This window comes from Sceloporus occidentalis, unplaced genomic scaffold (assembly GCF_023333645.1).
Source record: "Sceloporus occidentalis isolate IW3139 unplaced genomic scaffold, rSceOcc1.0.p SCAF_139, whole genome shotgun sequence".
Taxonomy (NCBI): Eukaryota; Metazoa; Chordata; class Lepidosauria; order Squamata; family Phrynosomatidae; genus Sceloporus; species Sceloporus occidentalis.
Window position 1 is genome coordinate 1,854,342 of NW_028317119.1, and position 15,176 is coordinate 1,869,517.

Here is a 15,176-nt window from a genome sequence, read left to right on the forward strand (position 1 = left end):
ATATTGTTAACCCCTTAAGGACCGGGCTCATTTTTCGTTTTGTACCCTGTGGGACCGAGGCTGTTTTGACACTTTTGTGGTGCTTGTGTTCAGCTGTAATTTTCTCCTCACCCATTTAGTGTACCCACATAAGTTATATATTGTTTTTTTCAGGACAAGGTGGGCTTTCTTCAGATACCATTATTTTGATCGTATCATCTTATTTACTATAAAAAAAATAAAAAAAACATGGTGAAAAATTGAAAAAAAAAACATTTTATGACTTTTATTTGAAAAATCTTTTACTCACCTAAAAAAGCAAGTAAAAAAACTAGCTAAATAGATTCTACTACTTGTCCTGAGTTTAGAAATACCCAATGTTTTTATGTTTTTTTGCTGTTTTTTGTAAGTTATAGGGCAATAAGTACAAGCAGCGTTTTATGATTTCCAAATCTTTTTTAACAAATCTGGTCAGTCTGCCTCCATCTCCTCTTTGGAACATCTTTGAAGCCGGTTAACTCAATTTAACCCATTCAAACCATATATTTTTGAAAACTAGACACCCCAGGGTATTCCAAATGCTGTTATTTTAACCCTTTCCATGCACCAATTATACAACTACACTTTGTCAAACTTTGTAATAGTAATTTTTTTTATTTTTTTTTCCACACAAATTGTACTTTAGTTATAGATATACAGGTGCTGGTATATGTCACTGTCAAACAACACCCCAATGTGTGTTCAGCAACATCTCCTGAGTACAGCGATACCCCACATGCATGGGTTTGTCAGATTGTTTGGCTGGTAAAAGGCTACTTTTGGGGCATGCGTAATTCAGGTGGTCATTTGGTCATTGTGCCTCCCTCTCCTCTTTGGAATATCTTTGAAGCCGGTTAACTCAATTTAACCCATTCAAACCATATATTTTTTAAAACTAGACACCCCAGGGTATTCCAAATGCTGTTATTTTAACCCTTTCCATGCACCAATTATAGAACTACACTTTGTCAAACTTTGTAATAGTAATTTTTTTTTTTTTTTTTCACACAAATTGTACTTTAGTTATAGATATACAGGTCCTGGTATATGCCACTGTCAAACAACACGCCAATGTGTGTTCAGGAACATCTCCTGAGTGCAGTGATACCCGACATGCATGGGTTTGTCGGGTTGTTTCAGATTTAAAATGCCACATTTGGGAAGTGCGCTTATTTTCTCCATTTTGGTCGGTCTGTACCTATGCCCTATATTTGAGCTAGGCCACTCCAATTTACCCCATCAGCCATTTTTTTTATATATTAGACACCCCTTGGGTATTTGAAGTGCTTTTATTTTAACTCTTTGTTGAGATTTTTGAGAATTTTTAGCACTTGCTCCAAATAATAAACTTTATTTTTTAATTTTATTTTATTTTTTTAATACTTTTTTTATATTTTTTTTTACACATTTTGCTGGTACTGGATGGTTCATCTAGTGACATCACTGCATAATTATTTTTAAATGTTAGCACATTTTTTTTTAATTTTTTTTTCCATTTTTTATTTATTTTTATTTTTTTTTGAATATTTTACTAATCACATAGTGATTAGAAAGCTGGGCTCCATTGACTTGCATGGTTGAATGCAGTACCTGTATTCAACCAGCAAGTGGAGCCAGTTCTCTAGAGGGTCTGGAGACCCTCTAGCGAACTTTTTCGTCTTTATTGTTTTATTTCCCGGGCCGCCGCCATCTTGCTTGATGGCGAAGATCACCGGCAGCGGCGGCTGTGACCGCTCTCCGGAGCGGTCACAGCCCACCCAGAGGTAAGTGTTTGGTGTCGCTGGATGCCTCCTGATCGAGGCATTCCAGCGACACCATTTAAGTTTAGGAGGCGATCGTTGATCGCCTCCTAAACGCGATCCCCGGGGAGGGGCCAGACATGGCCCCCGATGCCGATCTCGGCCTTGCTGAATGCCTCGACATCGAGGCATTGCAGCAAGGCCGTTTAAGCGAAGAAAGTGATCCTTGATCACTTTCTAAGCTTATTTAATTTTTTGACGGTTCAGGACCGTCAAAGGTCATTTAGTGACCTTCTTGTTATGACGGTCCTGAACCGGCAAAGGTCGCGAAGGGGTTAAAGAACAATACCAAAAGCAGTGTCATCCGTTTTGGTAGCAGATCCCAAATTTAGAAGATGACATTTTTGTGAATATGGAATTAGTTCATATGCTGCTTAATAGCATCCTGGTTACATAATAAAAGTACGTTCCTTCTCCAAGATGGTTGCTCTTCTGAATTGGATTTTATTCTTTCCCCCAGGCTGCCCTCTGTATATGACAGATCTGGAAGTAACGGAAAAGTTAGAGTCTATCTCCAAACCGGAGCGCGAGTTCCTTTGTTCGCTTCTCTTCTTTGCACTTAACTGGTTCAGAGAGGTAAGCGAGAGCATGAACATATAAATATTATCCTTTGTATTTGTTTTTTTCAGGTTAGATAAAACTGAGGGTTTTTTGTTTTTATTCATCGTCAGGTTGTAAATGCGTTCTGCAAGCAGCAGAATGCGGAAATGAAAGGAAAGGTCCTCACACGTCTGCAGAATATCACTAGGCTGCAGGAGGTTCTGGAAAAATGTCTGTCAGGTAACAGCAATTACATTTATAAAGGCTTACTGCTGAAGTTACTGTGTTTTTTTTAAATTTTACGTGCACCTTTGCTGATTACCAGTTTCTCTTTCCTCAGCTACTCCGGGGTATATCCCTCCACCGGCAAACTTTGACTCAGAATCACAAGAGGCAGTTCCTTCCCCTGTCCCAGCCACGACGGCAAAAAAGACAAAAAAGGGTTTGTCTCTTCCCGCTTTTTTTCAATATACTGTAAAGACCTATAAAGTGCTTAGTACCGGCCACTGTTGCGGTTCCTGAATAATTTTGCATTTTCTTATACGTCGTTAATTTTAACCCTTTCAGAGCCTGTGATTTTGATGTACAGGTTTAGTATCCCTTATCCGAAATGACCTAAAAACATTATTTTTTTCTTCAGATAAGTGATACTCGCGATCGAGGGGGCACAGGAGAGAGTTGTTTGACCTCTCCTGTAGTCAGTGGGTCTTTTCCTCGCCTCCTTTTTGACTTCTCATCTACTCCGTTGTTCAGGTTTCTCCCCACGGTCTCGGATTGCTTCCTATCTGTTGTTCAGGCTTCCCCAGAGCGCTTCTGCTCCCTTTTCCTGATACTCAACCTGTACACCGCAAGTTTGAGCTAGTAGAGCTAGATATTTTCTAGATAATAAATATATATATATATTTATTTATTTGGTTGGTTTTTTTTGTTTGTTTCCGTTTTGCTCCCTCTGTTTTTTTCTGTACTGTTCAGACTGCGGTCATCAAGCTTTACTGATTCAATTATTGACTAAGTTTATATTTCAAAGGTAAAAAAAAAAAATCTGCTGAAAGTAAGAACTCGTCTGCGGACAGTTCTCAGATAGAAGAACATCAAGACGTGGAGCCATCTGAGGTAGACAAGAGTCAGCCTGAGAAGGTACAGCCTTGTTCTAGTTTTGGCTATTTCTATAAGCTTTGGTAAAATTCAGATGTTACACTGTTTTCGCAATGACTGCAATGTATTGGACTCTCTTTGTGTTATTTACTTTTCATGTAAAATACTTATTTGCCATCTTTTTTCCTATATTTTTGCATTTACAGGAGAAGGAAGATAATAAGCTCACTGTCAGCCTAAACAGCTACCGTGCATTTTTTCGGGAGCTAGATTTGGATGTTTTCGTTGTTCTACAGTGTGGTCTCGTCACTCGTTCTATTTTGGACAGTGAATTACACACCAAGGTAACATCTATTTTTTTTTTCCCATCATAAGAAGTTCCTGACCGTGAGTTTCTTTACACAGGATAATCCTGAAAATATTGTTTTAGTGTCCATGTAATTAATCTTATGGGCTATTCATAGAAATTTGATTTGAAGGAACAGTTATTGGTCCCATGCAGCCTCACCAGCAGCGAAAAACTAATATGTTGAAGTTCCATTAATGTGGTGATCTTATAGAAGGAAATAGCTGAGAATAACACCGCAAAGTGATTAATAAATTGGAACATAGGACAAGGGAGCTGCTAAATCACAAGTAGGGATAGAGGGAACGTCGGAAGAGAAGGGAATTAATGGCAAGCATTAGTGGGGAGATGAGGATACCAACACGGCCGCTGAAGTGAATATTACTGAAAGAAAGTTGAGAAGGAAAGGTAGTGTTAGAAGATGAAGGACAGATTTCAGTGATGGTGAGGAGGTTGAGGCAGAATCAGAGGTCATGAGCAGCAGAAAGTTTGTTGCAGAATGAGGCTTCGTTCCAGGAGGTTACACACAAGAAGGGAGTAGCGGTATTGCTTTTGTTAGGACAACAAGAATTTGCGGTGTGTATTGCAGTAGGGTTGTTAGAAGAGAGAAGCAATACGTTTAACCAGAAGGGGAAAAAGAAAAAATGTGTGGTCTGTGTTTGGGTATGTTAGTTTGCGTCTAAATATGCTAGTGTTGTGTTTCTGTGTGCAGGTTTAAAGCAGTCGGAGGGGCCCGAAGCAGTATGGCCCCTTGACTCCTCTCCCGTAACATATGAAGCATTCACACACCAACAAACACAACTATACATACTCATGCTAACACACACATTCACACACTCACGCTAAGGTATTATACCCCTTGAATATATGTATTGTATTAAGCGCTGCGTAAATTGTTGGCGCTATTTAAGTAAAAGATAATAATAATAATATACAGTCGCTAACACACATGTTAACACAAATCACACCATTATCACAACCTAGCTAGAAATTTTTTTCTGTTAACTTGTGCTAGCAGCCACACCATTATAGTGAGATTGCATTACATGATTACATTCCCACCTCCGTGGATGAGTTCTGTTTAAATAAAAAAATTAAAATTGAATCAGCCGGGGGGGGGGGGGGTGGAATTGTCCCCCTGGGTCAGCCAGCCCCTGAAAGTAGTGAATGATGAGTTCGCTGAAGGATTACAGGAGGAGGTTGAGATGAGGTGATGAGAATAATGAATTGTTGGATGCATGATATTTAGGAAACAATGGCTAAATTGTCGAGTATAACCCTCATCTGTCCACACTGAGCAAATATTCTAACCTAGGTGGGAAATCTGTTTAGGCCACGAAAGCTAGTTTAGTTTTGGTAATAAGACAATGTTCCACAGAGCAGTGCTGATGTTTGGGAGGTTCCACTGGACTAAAGTTAGTGCTAAAGTGTGTGTTGTACTTAAGTACAGTAAACCAAGTGCTCTCCGGCCAAATCCTAGGCGGCAAGAAGTGATTTCTTGTCTCCATGGGGTTTGTCGAGCCCTGCTTTATGGCAGGGTTTATCTTGATGCATCATGATAAAGAGTCAGGATATTTATCTAGAAGATTGGGCTTACATTAGAGAGCTAGAACGCATACAGATGGCTACTATGCATCTGCCTGAAAACATATTATTTAAAAACTAGAACTGCTTAAAAAGAGAGAGAAATGAATCATGAAGGTGAGTGCGGAAGTAGTAGTTAATGTCCAAGGGCAGCATTACCTGTTCTAGATAGAATCAAAGACAGAGAGGAAATCTCTCCCAACAATACAGTGCAGTTAGCATCAGGTAATAATGAACTGGTTAAGTCTGTAAAAAGGGAAAAGTTAGGAGAATTACACAAGGTTCCTGCAAAACAAAAATAAATAAAAAATCAGCAAACCCTTACGGAAAACATGGTAGATGAGCAGTGTAAGTATAAATTACTTTATTAAAGCTTAGCAGATAAAGGCTTTTAAAATTACTAAATAAAACAAAAGTGGGAAAGAGTTATGTTGTAACCTATTTAATGTGATATTTCTGTTAATGATATATCATTTCTTGCACTTGAGATGTTGTACATATCAAGGAACATTTGGCATCTCTCATTTATACTGTTGTGGCTCTAGTGTTGTCATGTCTCAACACATCCTAGTCCATCTATGAAGTCAGGACAAGGTATGTTTTTGTCTTACTTGCAATTGGGGCACAATGTCCTTTATTCCACGATTACATAGGGTATGATATATATTTATTCTATGAAGTCTGACTGGTACTAATTTATTTGCATACTGGCTCTTTAAACGGTTTAAAATAATGGAAATTTGGTGTCATTGGTTTGCGCTTCTTTCCCAAACAAAACTGCCAGGCTACCGAAGTGGTGCAGCTTGGGCCTGCTGAACTGGTCTTTCTCCTGGAGGATCTCACCCGGAAGATGGAGCATATTCTTACATCAAATGCAAAGAGACCCACTTTTTTAAAGGTAGGATTTAAATTCATAGAAAGCTTTGATTCGAGTATTCAAATCCACTATCTCCTCTTTGCTCTTTTCCTGTTGTATCTCGTAGTTGCCTATTCCCCAATTAGAAATGCAAACCACATATAGCAGATACCTTTCCTCCTACAAGGGGCAAATCCAGATCTTAGGAGGGGAACACACTAACACAACCAGACACTCCACACCAACACACACAAACATACCAAGACGCACACTAACGTATCCAGACAGGTAAGACTCTCACTGTAACACATACCCACCCAGACACTAACATAACTACACAAACTAACATACCCTGGCATACACAGTCACACACATTAACACGTCCACACACTCTAACCCAGGAGCATGCCGCTGCCTTTCCGCATATGACTTTCTTACACGCCAATTACATAATGTACTAATGTTTCTCCTTAGTGATAATTATTCATCTGCACATTAAATTTCTAAAGGTGAAAGGATCCAAAAATATTGGCTTCTCACTACTCCATCAAAAGACAGCACAAGAAGTGGCACAGGCAATTGTGGACTTGCTGAATTCTCTCTGCAACCATGTGGAAAACATGCACAGCTACTTCCAGGTGACCAGGCAAAGGGTCTCTCCTGTCCAAATGTGGCTAATGGCATTAAAACTTGTGTGGGTTTAAAATACACAACCAAAAAGGAGGTGAAAATGAACATATTAAGACACATATGGGCACTATGTTTAGTACTGTGTTTACTGTAACAATAAAAGGAAAAAATAATGGTGAAAATAACTAGAAATGGTTCTTATCTGCCATCACTTTCTATGTTTCTAACTAATAGCCATCAGAGTAGTGACTAAAATAAGATGTAGATTTTCTACACTCGCTGTCTATAGATAATTCAAACTGAGGTGTCTGCATCAAAGAGACATAAAAAGGCAGCAACTAAAATGAATGGGTAATCACACCCAAACATATGAAAGGTGTTTGGCTGCTATACAATAGAAAACCTTTCTATTCCTTTCCAAGTCATGTCTTCTGTGATTTACTAAATGTCACTGTCTCATAAAGATTGTGTGAGATTGTATTATTTATTTATTTTACAGTTGCTTATGGCTGAAAACCCTGTCGTAGAAGATGCCCCAGCCGTTGATGCGAAAGAGCATCAGTATATGTCCTATTGTTACCAGCTGCTTTTGCAAGTTTTCCACACGCTTTTTGCTTGGTTAGTACTGTTGGACACTTTGCCTTGGCAATTTATATCTTGTGATGTAGGTGCAGACAAGAATCTGTGTTTATTTTTGGATTATTTAGGGGTGGATTTTCTCAGCATGAAAACCGCAAGCTGTTGAAGTCTGCACTTGGTGTGTTGGCCGGACGGTTGAAAGAGGTCGACGCAGAGCTTGCCTTGGAGGAACTTGTCAGGTATCCTGAAAACCTACTAAAATAACAGTGGCCAGCAGTGAGAGAAAACCGTTTGAAAATTAGATTTCACTATTTTTTCATACATGCGTCATCACTTCTAACAAGTTTGTATCCCGGTATCTTTTGCAAGATATTTATTTACACTTTTCTTCTTCTAGCCAAAGCTTCAGTTATCTGCAGAACCTTCACACCAGTGTCCCTACTTGTTCCTCTGCTTTATGCCTCATTCAGCTCCTTATTGTCCTCACAGAAAAGACAAATGCTATGCAGTACCAGAACAACATAGGTGTGTGTTATATTTAGTTCATTCATTTTTGTTTTAATTTTTTTTTTTATTAATTTTCATCTGTCTCCTAATTACTGTTATACCAATTCTTTATATGTTAATTTAAATAGCATCACTGGCAAAAAGATTTCTCTGTCAGTCTTGGGGCCAAACTAATGGAGAGCGTGAGAAAGGGATCCGATTCAATGAGACGCTCCAGAGCCTTCTGTGGTAAGAGATTTGTTACTGAATGCAATAGCTATCTAATGAAATTTTGGGGCCTGTTTATATACGATGACATAACCACGACATCTAGATGAGATTCAGATAGGCAGTAACCATCTTTCTTGTGGAAATTCACTAAATACCCCATATCTACAAGCTTATTTGTACTGACTCTTTCCTACTCTGTGGTGGTTGACTTTACTCATCCACAAGGACCGTGTTTTTAGCCTCCTTAACAAAACTTTCATTAGTAACGTTTTCATTTAACCACAACCAAAACTGTTGGAACATCATGTTTTGTTCCATGCTACTGTTATATTAGCAGTATGTTCGGTACCTTACATCAGTTCTTTCTAGCGCAGATTCTGTAACATTTGTCCATTATGTTTAAGTATTTACCTTGAGCGTACCGACGATGTCCTGAAAGCCGTGGAGGAAATTGCTGGAGTTGGAATACCTGAGCTTGTGAATGCAGATAAGGATGGCTCATCATCTACATATCCTACACTTACTAGGTAACAACAACTACATTAAATTTAACAAAACTCGTGATTTCATATTTTTCTGAGAATGTTGTGTTCTAGGTCTTTACCTTTTTCATTATTAAAGAAGCGGCCTTGTTTTTTTTCCTTATTTTTGGTGTTTTTGGTCTCTTATTTCAGTAAAATCCAGTAAATAAAGTCCAGTGAATGTCAGCAGACATAGGTCGCTTACGCACATCAGGCCTTTTTGTTTTTCTGTGCGCGTACACCGTGCATGTCTGATAGGGCTGCGGTGAGCCCTGGAGAAATATTAGCTGTTATATTACGAACGGCTAATGTCAATGTGTAAAGCTTCAAAAAAATAAATAAAAAAAAAAAGACAATAAGTAGTATTTATTAGAAACACATGAATATTGGACAAGATGATATTAACCCATTGTATATTGCTGTAGAATATGATGGCAATAAATATTAAATATATATAAATTAATGGCTATTTAGCAGCCAGGTATCTGCACTTTTTGGCAAACGTATGTTAGCCTATTTATGATGTTTCAAACCATTCCCAGGCAAACCTTTGTGGTGTTCTTCCGAGTTCTGATGGATAAACTTGAGAAGTGTGCGAGGAATATCCCGGCTGGAAAGAATTCTGACAGTAATCAGGTATTGTAGAGGCAAGGGTGATGTTCACATATACCATGCCACTGAAAAATGCAGGGTGAATGAGAGAAAACCCTTCTTGATTAAAGTGGGTGATAAAACTCAAACATTCAGTGGAAATTAAACTGGAGCATGAAGTCTATGATTAAGTATGAATAATAGCAACATTACTGGATGCAAACAAATGTATTTCAAGTATTTATATATATACTGTACCCCCATGTGGTATAGGATATATACTATTGTGTATACATCTTACTAGACTTATGTCTCCAATAGATCCAAACTGAACAACTTCTGCGCTGGAGTTTGGCTGTCAGAGATTTCCATATTCTTGTTAACTTGGTTAAGGTAAGCCTTTGTGTAGTAGGTAGATTGTGTGCCAGTTGTCTTTAATGTGTGTTATATCATGAAACCCCTTTGCAGAGAAGCACTATAGATGGAGTATTAAGAACTAATAATCATTAAATGGAGCAGCATAGGCCATTGCTATGACTTTTGTGTTTCTAATATCAACGCGGTGGGTTTATTAGATGCAAATGTTTTGTACTACATCTTCTATCACAATAATGCTTCTAAGAGTACCAAAAAAAAATTCAAAAAATGTTTTCTATTTTGACCCCTTGGATTTACACCAGACTTTCTTCTCTACGTACTACCCAAACGTCTCTTTACTCCAGTTGTAAAATAATAAAATGTAAAGAACTACAAAAAACTACCAGTTCATGTACTTACAATACTGCACGTTTTCAGTTTTACTCAACAGATTGACTGGCTGACAAGTAAATGTTTCATTAATCTTACATTACAAGTCTGTTTCACCTCTCCATGTAGCAACATTTCTCCTCTTTTTGATATAAACTTCCCTCCTGTACTTAGTTAAATCCATCTAAATATTTAAATGTTTGTCACCTCTACCCCCTCTCTTCTTTTCTCCATGCTATACATATTGAGATCCCTTAATCTTCTTCCAAGATAATTTTTTAATCCTGCAGACTATTACATTTTAGTAGCTCTCTCCAAAACCTCAATGTCCTTCTGAAGAAGGGGTTCCCAGAACTGTACGGAGTACTCTAGGCGATGTCTGACCAGAGATCTGTAATGTGCAAAACCACCTCCCTCTTCTTGTTACGAATGCCCCTATCTGTACAACCCAACGTCCTGCTTGCTTTTTCTGACACTTTATTGAATTGCCTGTTCACCTTTAAATCTCCAGAAATAATTTCTCCTAAACCCTCCTTTTATGTTGTCACTGACAGAACAGTCCCCCCCAATGCTATATTCTGCCTTCGCATGGTTATTTATCGATTAATTTATACGTTCTATCTAATGTTGCTTGTTTTCAGGTGTTTGATAGCAGGCCAGTGTTAAGTGTCTGCCTCAAGGTAAGAATAACATTCATTTAAAGGACATTTGCTAAGTACAGATTGTTGCCTTTTTCCCCAGCTTTAGATGTAATAGGAGGACAGATTGTATGTTTCTCTGCACTTGTCTGGGTTTACTGCATGTTTAAGGCTTGAATAAGTTGGACAGAGTGTGACGGACCAGGGTAGAGAATTCCATGGGATACGGACAGCATGGGGAACGTCTTGGATGCACAAATGGAAAGAAGTGATAATGTTTGCAGAAAGAACGTTGTGGGCAGAGAGAAGAGGATGGTTAGGAATGTATTTGGATATAAGAGCAGAGATATAGGGGGCTCAGTGGGAAAGCGGATGAAAAGTGATGAGATAAGAAAATTTAATCTGGGAGGATTGTAGTGTTGAAAGGTGGCACAAGGAGATGGACAGTCAGTAGGGATAATGTTTTGTGTAACATTCATGAAACAGTTCCCTCCTTTTGGATGTTATTCTACCTTCTCACCCCACAATGAGCTTCACAATTATTCACCGGGATGCATTATTTTTAGTACTTACACACAAGGGTCTTTGGTTTTTTTTTTTTCCCCAGTATGGTCGTATGTTCTTAGAAACTTTCCTGAAGCTTGGGATGCCTCTCCTTGACAACTGTTTCAAAAAGCTTAGGGTGAGTATAGTCAAATAATTCTTATTCGCGTGGTATGTCTGGTTCTGCCCAGTGGGGGAACCAAGTCAAAGATTACGATTAAACTTGTGTTTCTCAAGCAAGATTTTGGTCCTACACTATTACTGTTGCTGTGAGTCTGTTTTGTTCACCCATTTCGATTAACTGTTTAGCACGAGCAGTGCTCCCATTCTGTGTACTCTGCTTAAACCATAAAGTCATATGAATTCCCCCCCCTAAATCATTTGAGATTACATAGTATCCCCATATTCTAAAAGGTTTGGAAGCGCTAATCTAGAAAGTGTCTGATGCAAACGTCGAGCAGTTGCCATTGGAAACTGTGTAAATCACGTTGGGGACAGGATTAAAAAATCTTTAGTGCCGTAGAATTCCTCAATACCGTACAATATACCTTATATACACAGACACTTAATATCAGTGTTATGTTTTCTAGAGTCCCCAAGTCATATAGTGGATATAAGATATATTCACATAACATATACTGGTTCTGTAAAAACTAAACAATATGAAAATCATTTTTTTCCCAATTGTGAAAGCTTACTCTACATATGACCCAGGAAACTTAATTGTTTTCATTTTTGTTCCAGTTCTGACATGGTTCATAAACTTGTGTTTTTGTATTCCCTTACATTACATTTTTACATACGAAAAAAAAGTAAGACTATTGTTTTATTAACTACTTTATCTTGTCCTAATATTTATTTACAGGAAGATGTGCAAAGCTTGCTAAAAACCTTACAGCTAAGCACTAGACAGCTTCATCACATGTGTGGGCACTCTAAGGTAAGCCTTCCAGGACAACCAAACATGAACAACTATAGTACCTTTTATTAATAATGTAATTTGTATTACCTGTGTTATATCATATTCAAAGACAAGGTTTACAATTTAAAGGGGAGTTATTCTTGGTGCCAATTTAGGCAGATCTCCATTATAAGTAATGTGTTTTTACCTTTTCTTATAATTGTTGCCGTATGTTGTTCAGGTATATACATTACCTTGATTGAATCAGGAGCAGGTTAGAGAAATTTGGCACATGTAGTGTTGCCTCTATTTCTGTGCATCATTAACAGCAGATGGTGTAGCTGTTCTGGTGGGCGGATATAGTTCTGTGCGGTACTTATATTTTCTGTTCTGAAGTAGCTGTGACCACACCACCATTTTGATGATAATGATTTGCAGAATCAGCCATTGTCGTGTTAAATCCAAAACTAATGTTAAATACTATTGTTTTGGTAATTACACTGTTCCCTCTTAATTGTGACACAATTAAATGTTGTTCAATGAAGAATTAGTACAATGAAGTAGTGCAGTGTGTGACCTGAGGGACCATTCAGTGACCAAACATTCTGCAAACAATGTGTCTTACTGCTTAATGCCACAAAGCGTTAATTTCGTATTAATCAAGAAATTGTATAACTATATTACCGCTCTTAAAAAGGTCCTTCTAAGCAGTACAGCAATGATATTGAATTGCATAAATGAATTTGATACCGTAACAGATTCACCAAGATACTGGACTGACTCACCATGTACCGCTGCTAAAGAAGACCTTGGAGCTCTTTGTATATAGAGTGAAAGCAATGCTGGTTCTGAACAATTGTCAGGAGGCTTTCTGGCTGGGGAATCTTAAAAACAGGGATCTCCAGGTGGGGAAAAAAGTTTCATATGTGGTATCAAAAAAAGTGTTTATATATAACGACAAATATTTGTGCAAAATGCTGTCATTGTCTCTTCTCCTTTCTTAAGGACCTATAGCTTTAAATCTATCACAGATCAGTCATGCTTCATAAATTCTACATTTTACAAATGATATATTAGTATTTATAGGGTGTACCGGTACGTCCAATCTTTTTTGCAGCCTTGGAATTGAGATTGTGACTTTCCTAATGACGGGCTGGAGTCATCAGCATCACTGGCTTCATACCAACAGATCTGGCGTAACAGTGCAATTGTCAGTATACTATTGTATGAATACAATTGGGCATTCTCTTCTGGGATGTGTCAATGCTGGCACCTGCTGGAAGAACTTGGGAGAAGGGTCTGTCCAGGTCCTGCTAGGATCTTTGATTGCCCCAAACCCCCGCCCCATCCGCTGGCTGATCACACACATTACGATCAGCAGGGCTATGGAGCCATGCTTGCTGATCACAGTGTCATTGGTACTGAGGAGATCAGAGGCAGGGAAGGAAGAAAAAGTTTCTCCCTCTTCCAAAAACAGACAAAATAAATAAATAAAAAGGAAAAATAAATATTTACCACTGCAAAAGAGTGGAATGTTGTGGGGATCTATGAAACAATAAATAATATTGAAAAAAATTAAGATTTTTGTGGGGGGGGTTTCCTACTCGCAGGGGGAGGAGATCTTGTCACAGGTGCCCATGGACAGTGAGGCTGAGGAGGAACAGGAATCTCAGCTACCAGCAGAGGAAGAGGATGCCGAAGAGGTATTATGCATGGTTTTAACTATTTTCAACGTTCATTAAATCAAATAGTAATATAATACAGATCTTTCTTAACCCATTGAGCCCCCTTAGGACATACATGTATGTACATGAGTGTAGAATGTTAGCGTGTGTAAATGTATGTTAGTGTATGAAAAAAGGCTTAACAAACCACGGGCACTAGGAAAAGAAAAACATGATTGGGGAAGAATAAAAAAGCTGGCTTTGGAGTTTTTGGCTGGCTCCTAGATCAAAACCAAATTTGTCAACCCTGTGTTAAACTGCTTATTACATTTGGTTATTTTGTGTGATTGTTAACTCTGTAGCAAGACAACAAAAGGAGAAAAGTCATTTAATATTTTTTTTAAATCAATAATTTAGAGAAGTTACTTCCTAATTGATTACACGTTAGTGTACAGAACGTCACTTCAATTTAATATGTTAAAGGATGAAGACAATGGAGGAAGCAACAAGGAAATGGAGTCGGGGGATGATACAGAGGAAGATTCCGTTTAAAGCGAGGATTTTTGCTATTAATAATGTGAGAGCTGCTGACATACGAGATCTTAAAGGAGAGAGATAATTGATTAGTGTTCCTGAATAAACATTAAATTGAAATAAAATATGAGAATCTGTTAAAGTATACATTTTCACTGCTATTTAGGTTATTAAATATGTTTTTTTTCATTCCTTGAAAGTTTTTTCATCTGAATAAATTGACACTAAATAAAATGGAATTAACCAAAGCTCAGGCATTCATATTATAAATACTAAACATGAGCTAAATTTTAAACATGAAATTGACAAATGACAAGCGTTAGGTCATGCTTGATCTTGTGTTCTGGGTAAGAACACTGCTGATCTTTAGGTGCATACGTGTTTTTGATTAATATGATTATGGAAATTGTTATAGGGATATAACTAATTCATCTAAGGGATTTTTATATCAATAATTATCTCCCTAAATGCACTGTATTTTAGCAACATATATGAAGGTCATTTTGTGTTTACCCAAATAAAATTCATTCTTCACGTATCATCCTCTTTAACCCTTTAAGTGCTGGCGGGCTGGTCCCTAGGAGGCCAGGACATTTTCAGAGATTCTGGGAATGTTTTTCGTGTTACCCATTGAAAACTAAGTGTGTGTATATACTGTATATATAATTTTTCATGTGAGGTAAGTTTGCAATGTGAGATAATAGTAAAATAAGTAAAAAATTACATTAACATAATATCTTGATAATGCAAAATAGGGTAAGTTATAAATTCCAAGGTACAATTTGTATACAGTGTCAAACATATATATTTCCAGAAAGCTAACATCAAGGGCAACTACACCTAAACACCAAAGTAATCTCTTTAAGTTACCGT

At 37.8% G+C, this 15,176-nt stretch overlaps 1 protein-coding gene across 1 annotated transcript in view; it reads left to right on the forward strand.

The window, feature by feature from the left end:
- LOC149281107 (Fanconi anemia group D2 protein-like) overlaps positions 1–14,321 on the forward strand; it is a 37,333-nt gene extending 23,012 nt beyond the window's left edge. The window contains exons 24-43 of the mRNA XM_089499781.1: positions 2,278–2,393; positions 2,489–2,597; positions 2,698–2,799; positions 3,385–3,494; positions 3,659–3,796; positions 6,167–6,280; positions 6,748–6,876; positions 7,368–7,486; positions 7,576–7,686; positions 7,845–7,972; positions 8,083–8,182; positions 8,569–8,691; positions 9,228–9,321; positions 9,598–9,669; positions 10,665–10,703; positions 11,269–11,343; positions 12,070–12,144; positions 12,864–13,010; positions 13,716–13,808; positions 14,253–14,321. Coding sequence (XP_089355907.1) covers positions 2,278–2,393; positions 2,489–2,597; positions 2,698–2,799; positions 3,385–3,494; positions 3,659–3,796; positions 6,167–6,280; positions 6,748–6,876; positions 7,368–7,486; positions 7,576–7,686; positions 7,845–7,972; positions 8,083–8,182; positions 8,569–8,691; positions 9,228–9,321; positions 9,598–9,669; positions 10,665–10,703; positions 11,269–11,343; positions 12,070–12,144; positions 12,864–13,010; positions 13,716–13,808; positions 14,253–14,321 — 2,063 coding nt within the window. The remainder of the gene's footprint in view (positions 1–2,277; positions 2,394–2,488; positions 2,598–2,697; positions 2,800–3,384; positions 3,495–3,658; positions 3,797–6,166; positions 6,281–6,747; positions 6,877–7,367; positions 7,487–7,575; positions 7,687–7,844; positions 7,973–8,082; positions 8,183–8,568; positions 8,692–9,227; positions 9,322–9,597; positions 9,670–10,664; positions 10,704–11,268; positions 11,344–12,069; positions 12,145–12,863; positions 13,011–13,715; positions 13,809–14,252) is intronic.
- Positions 14,322–15,176: the final 855 nt, after the last annotated feature.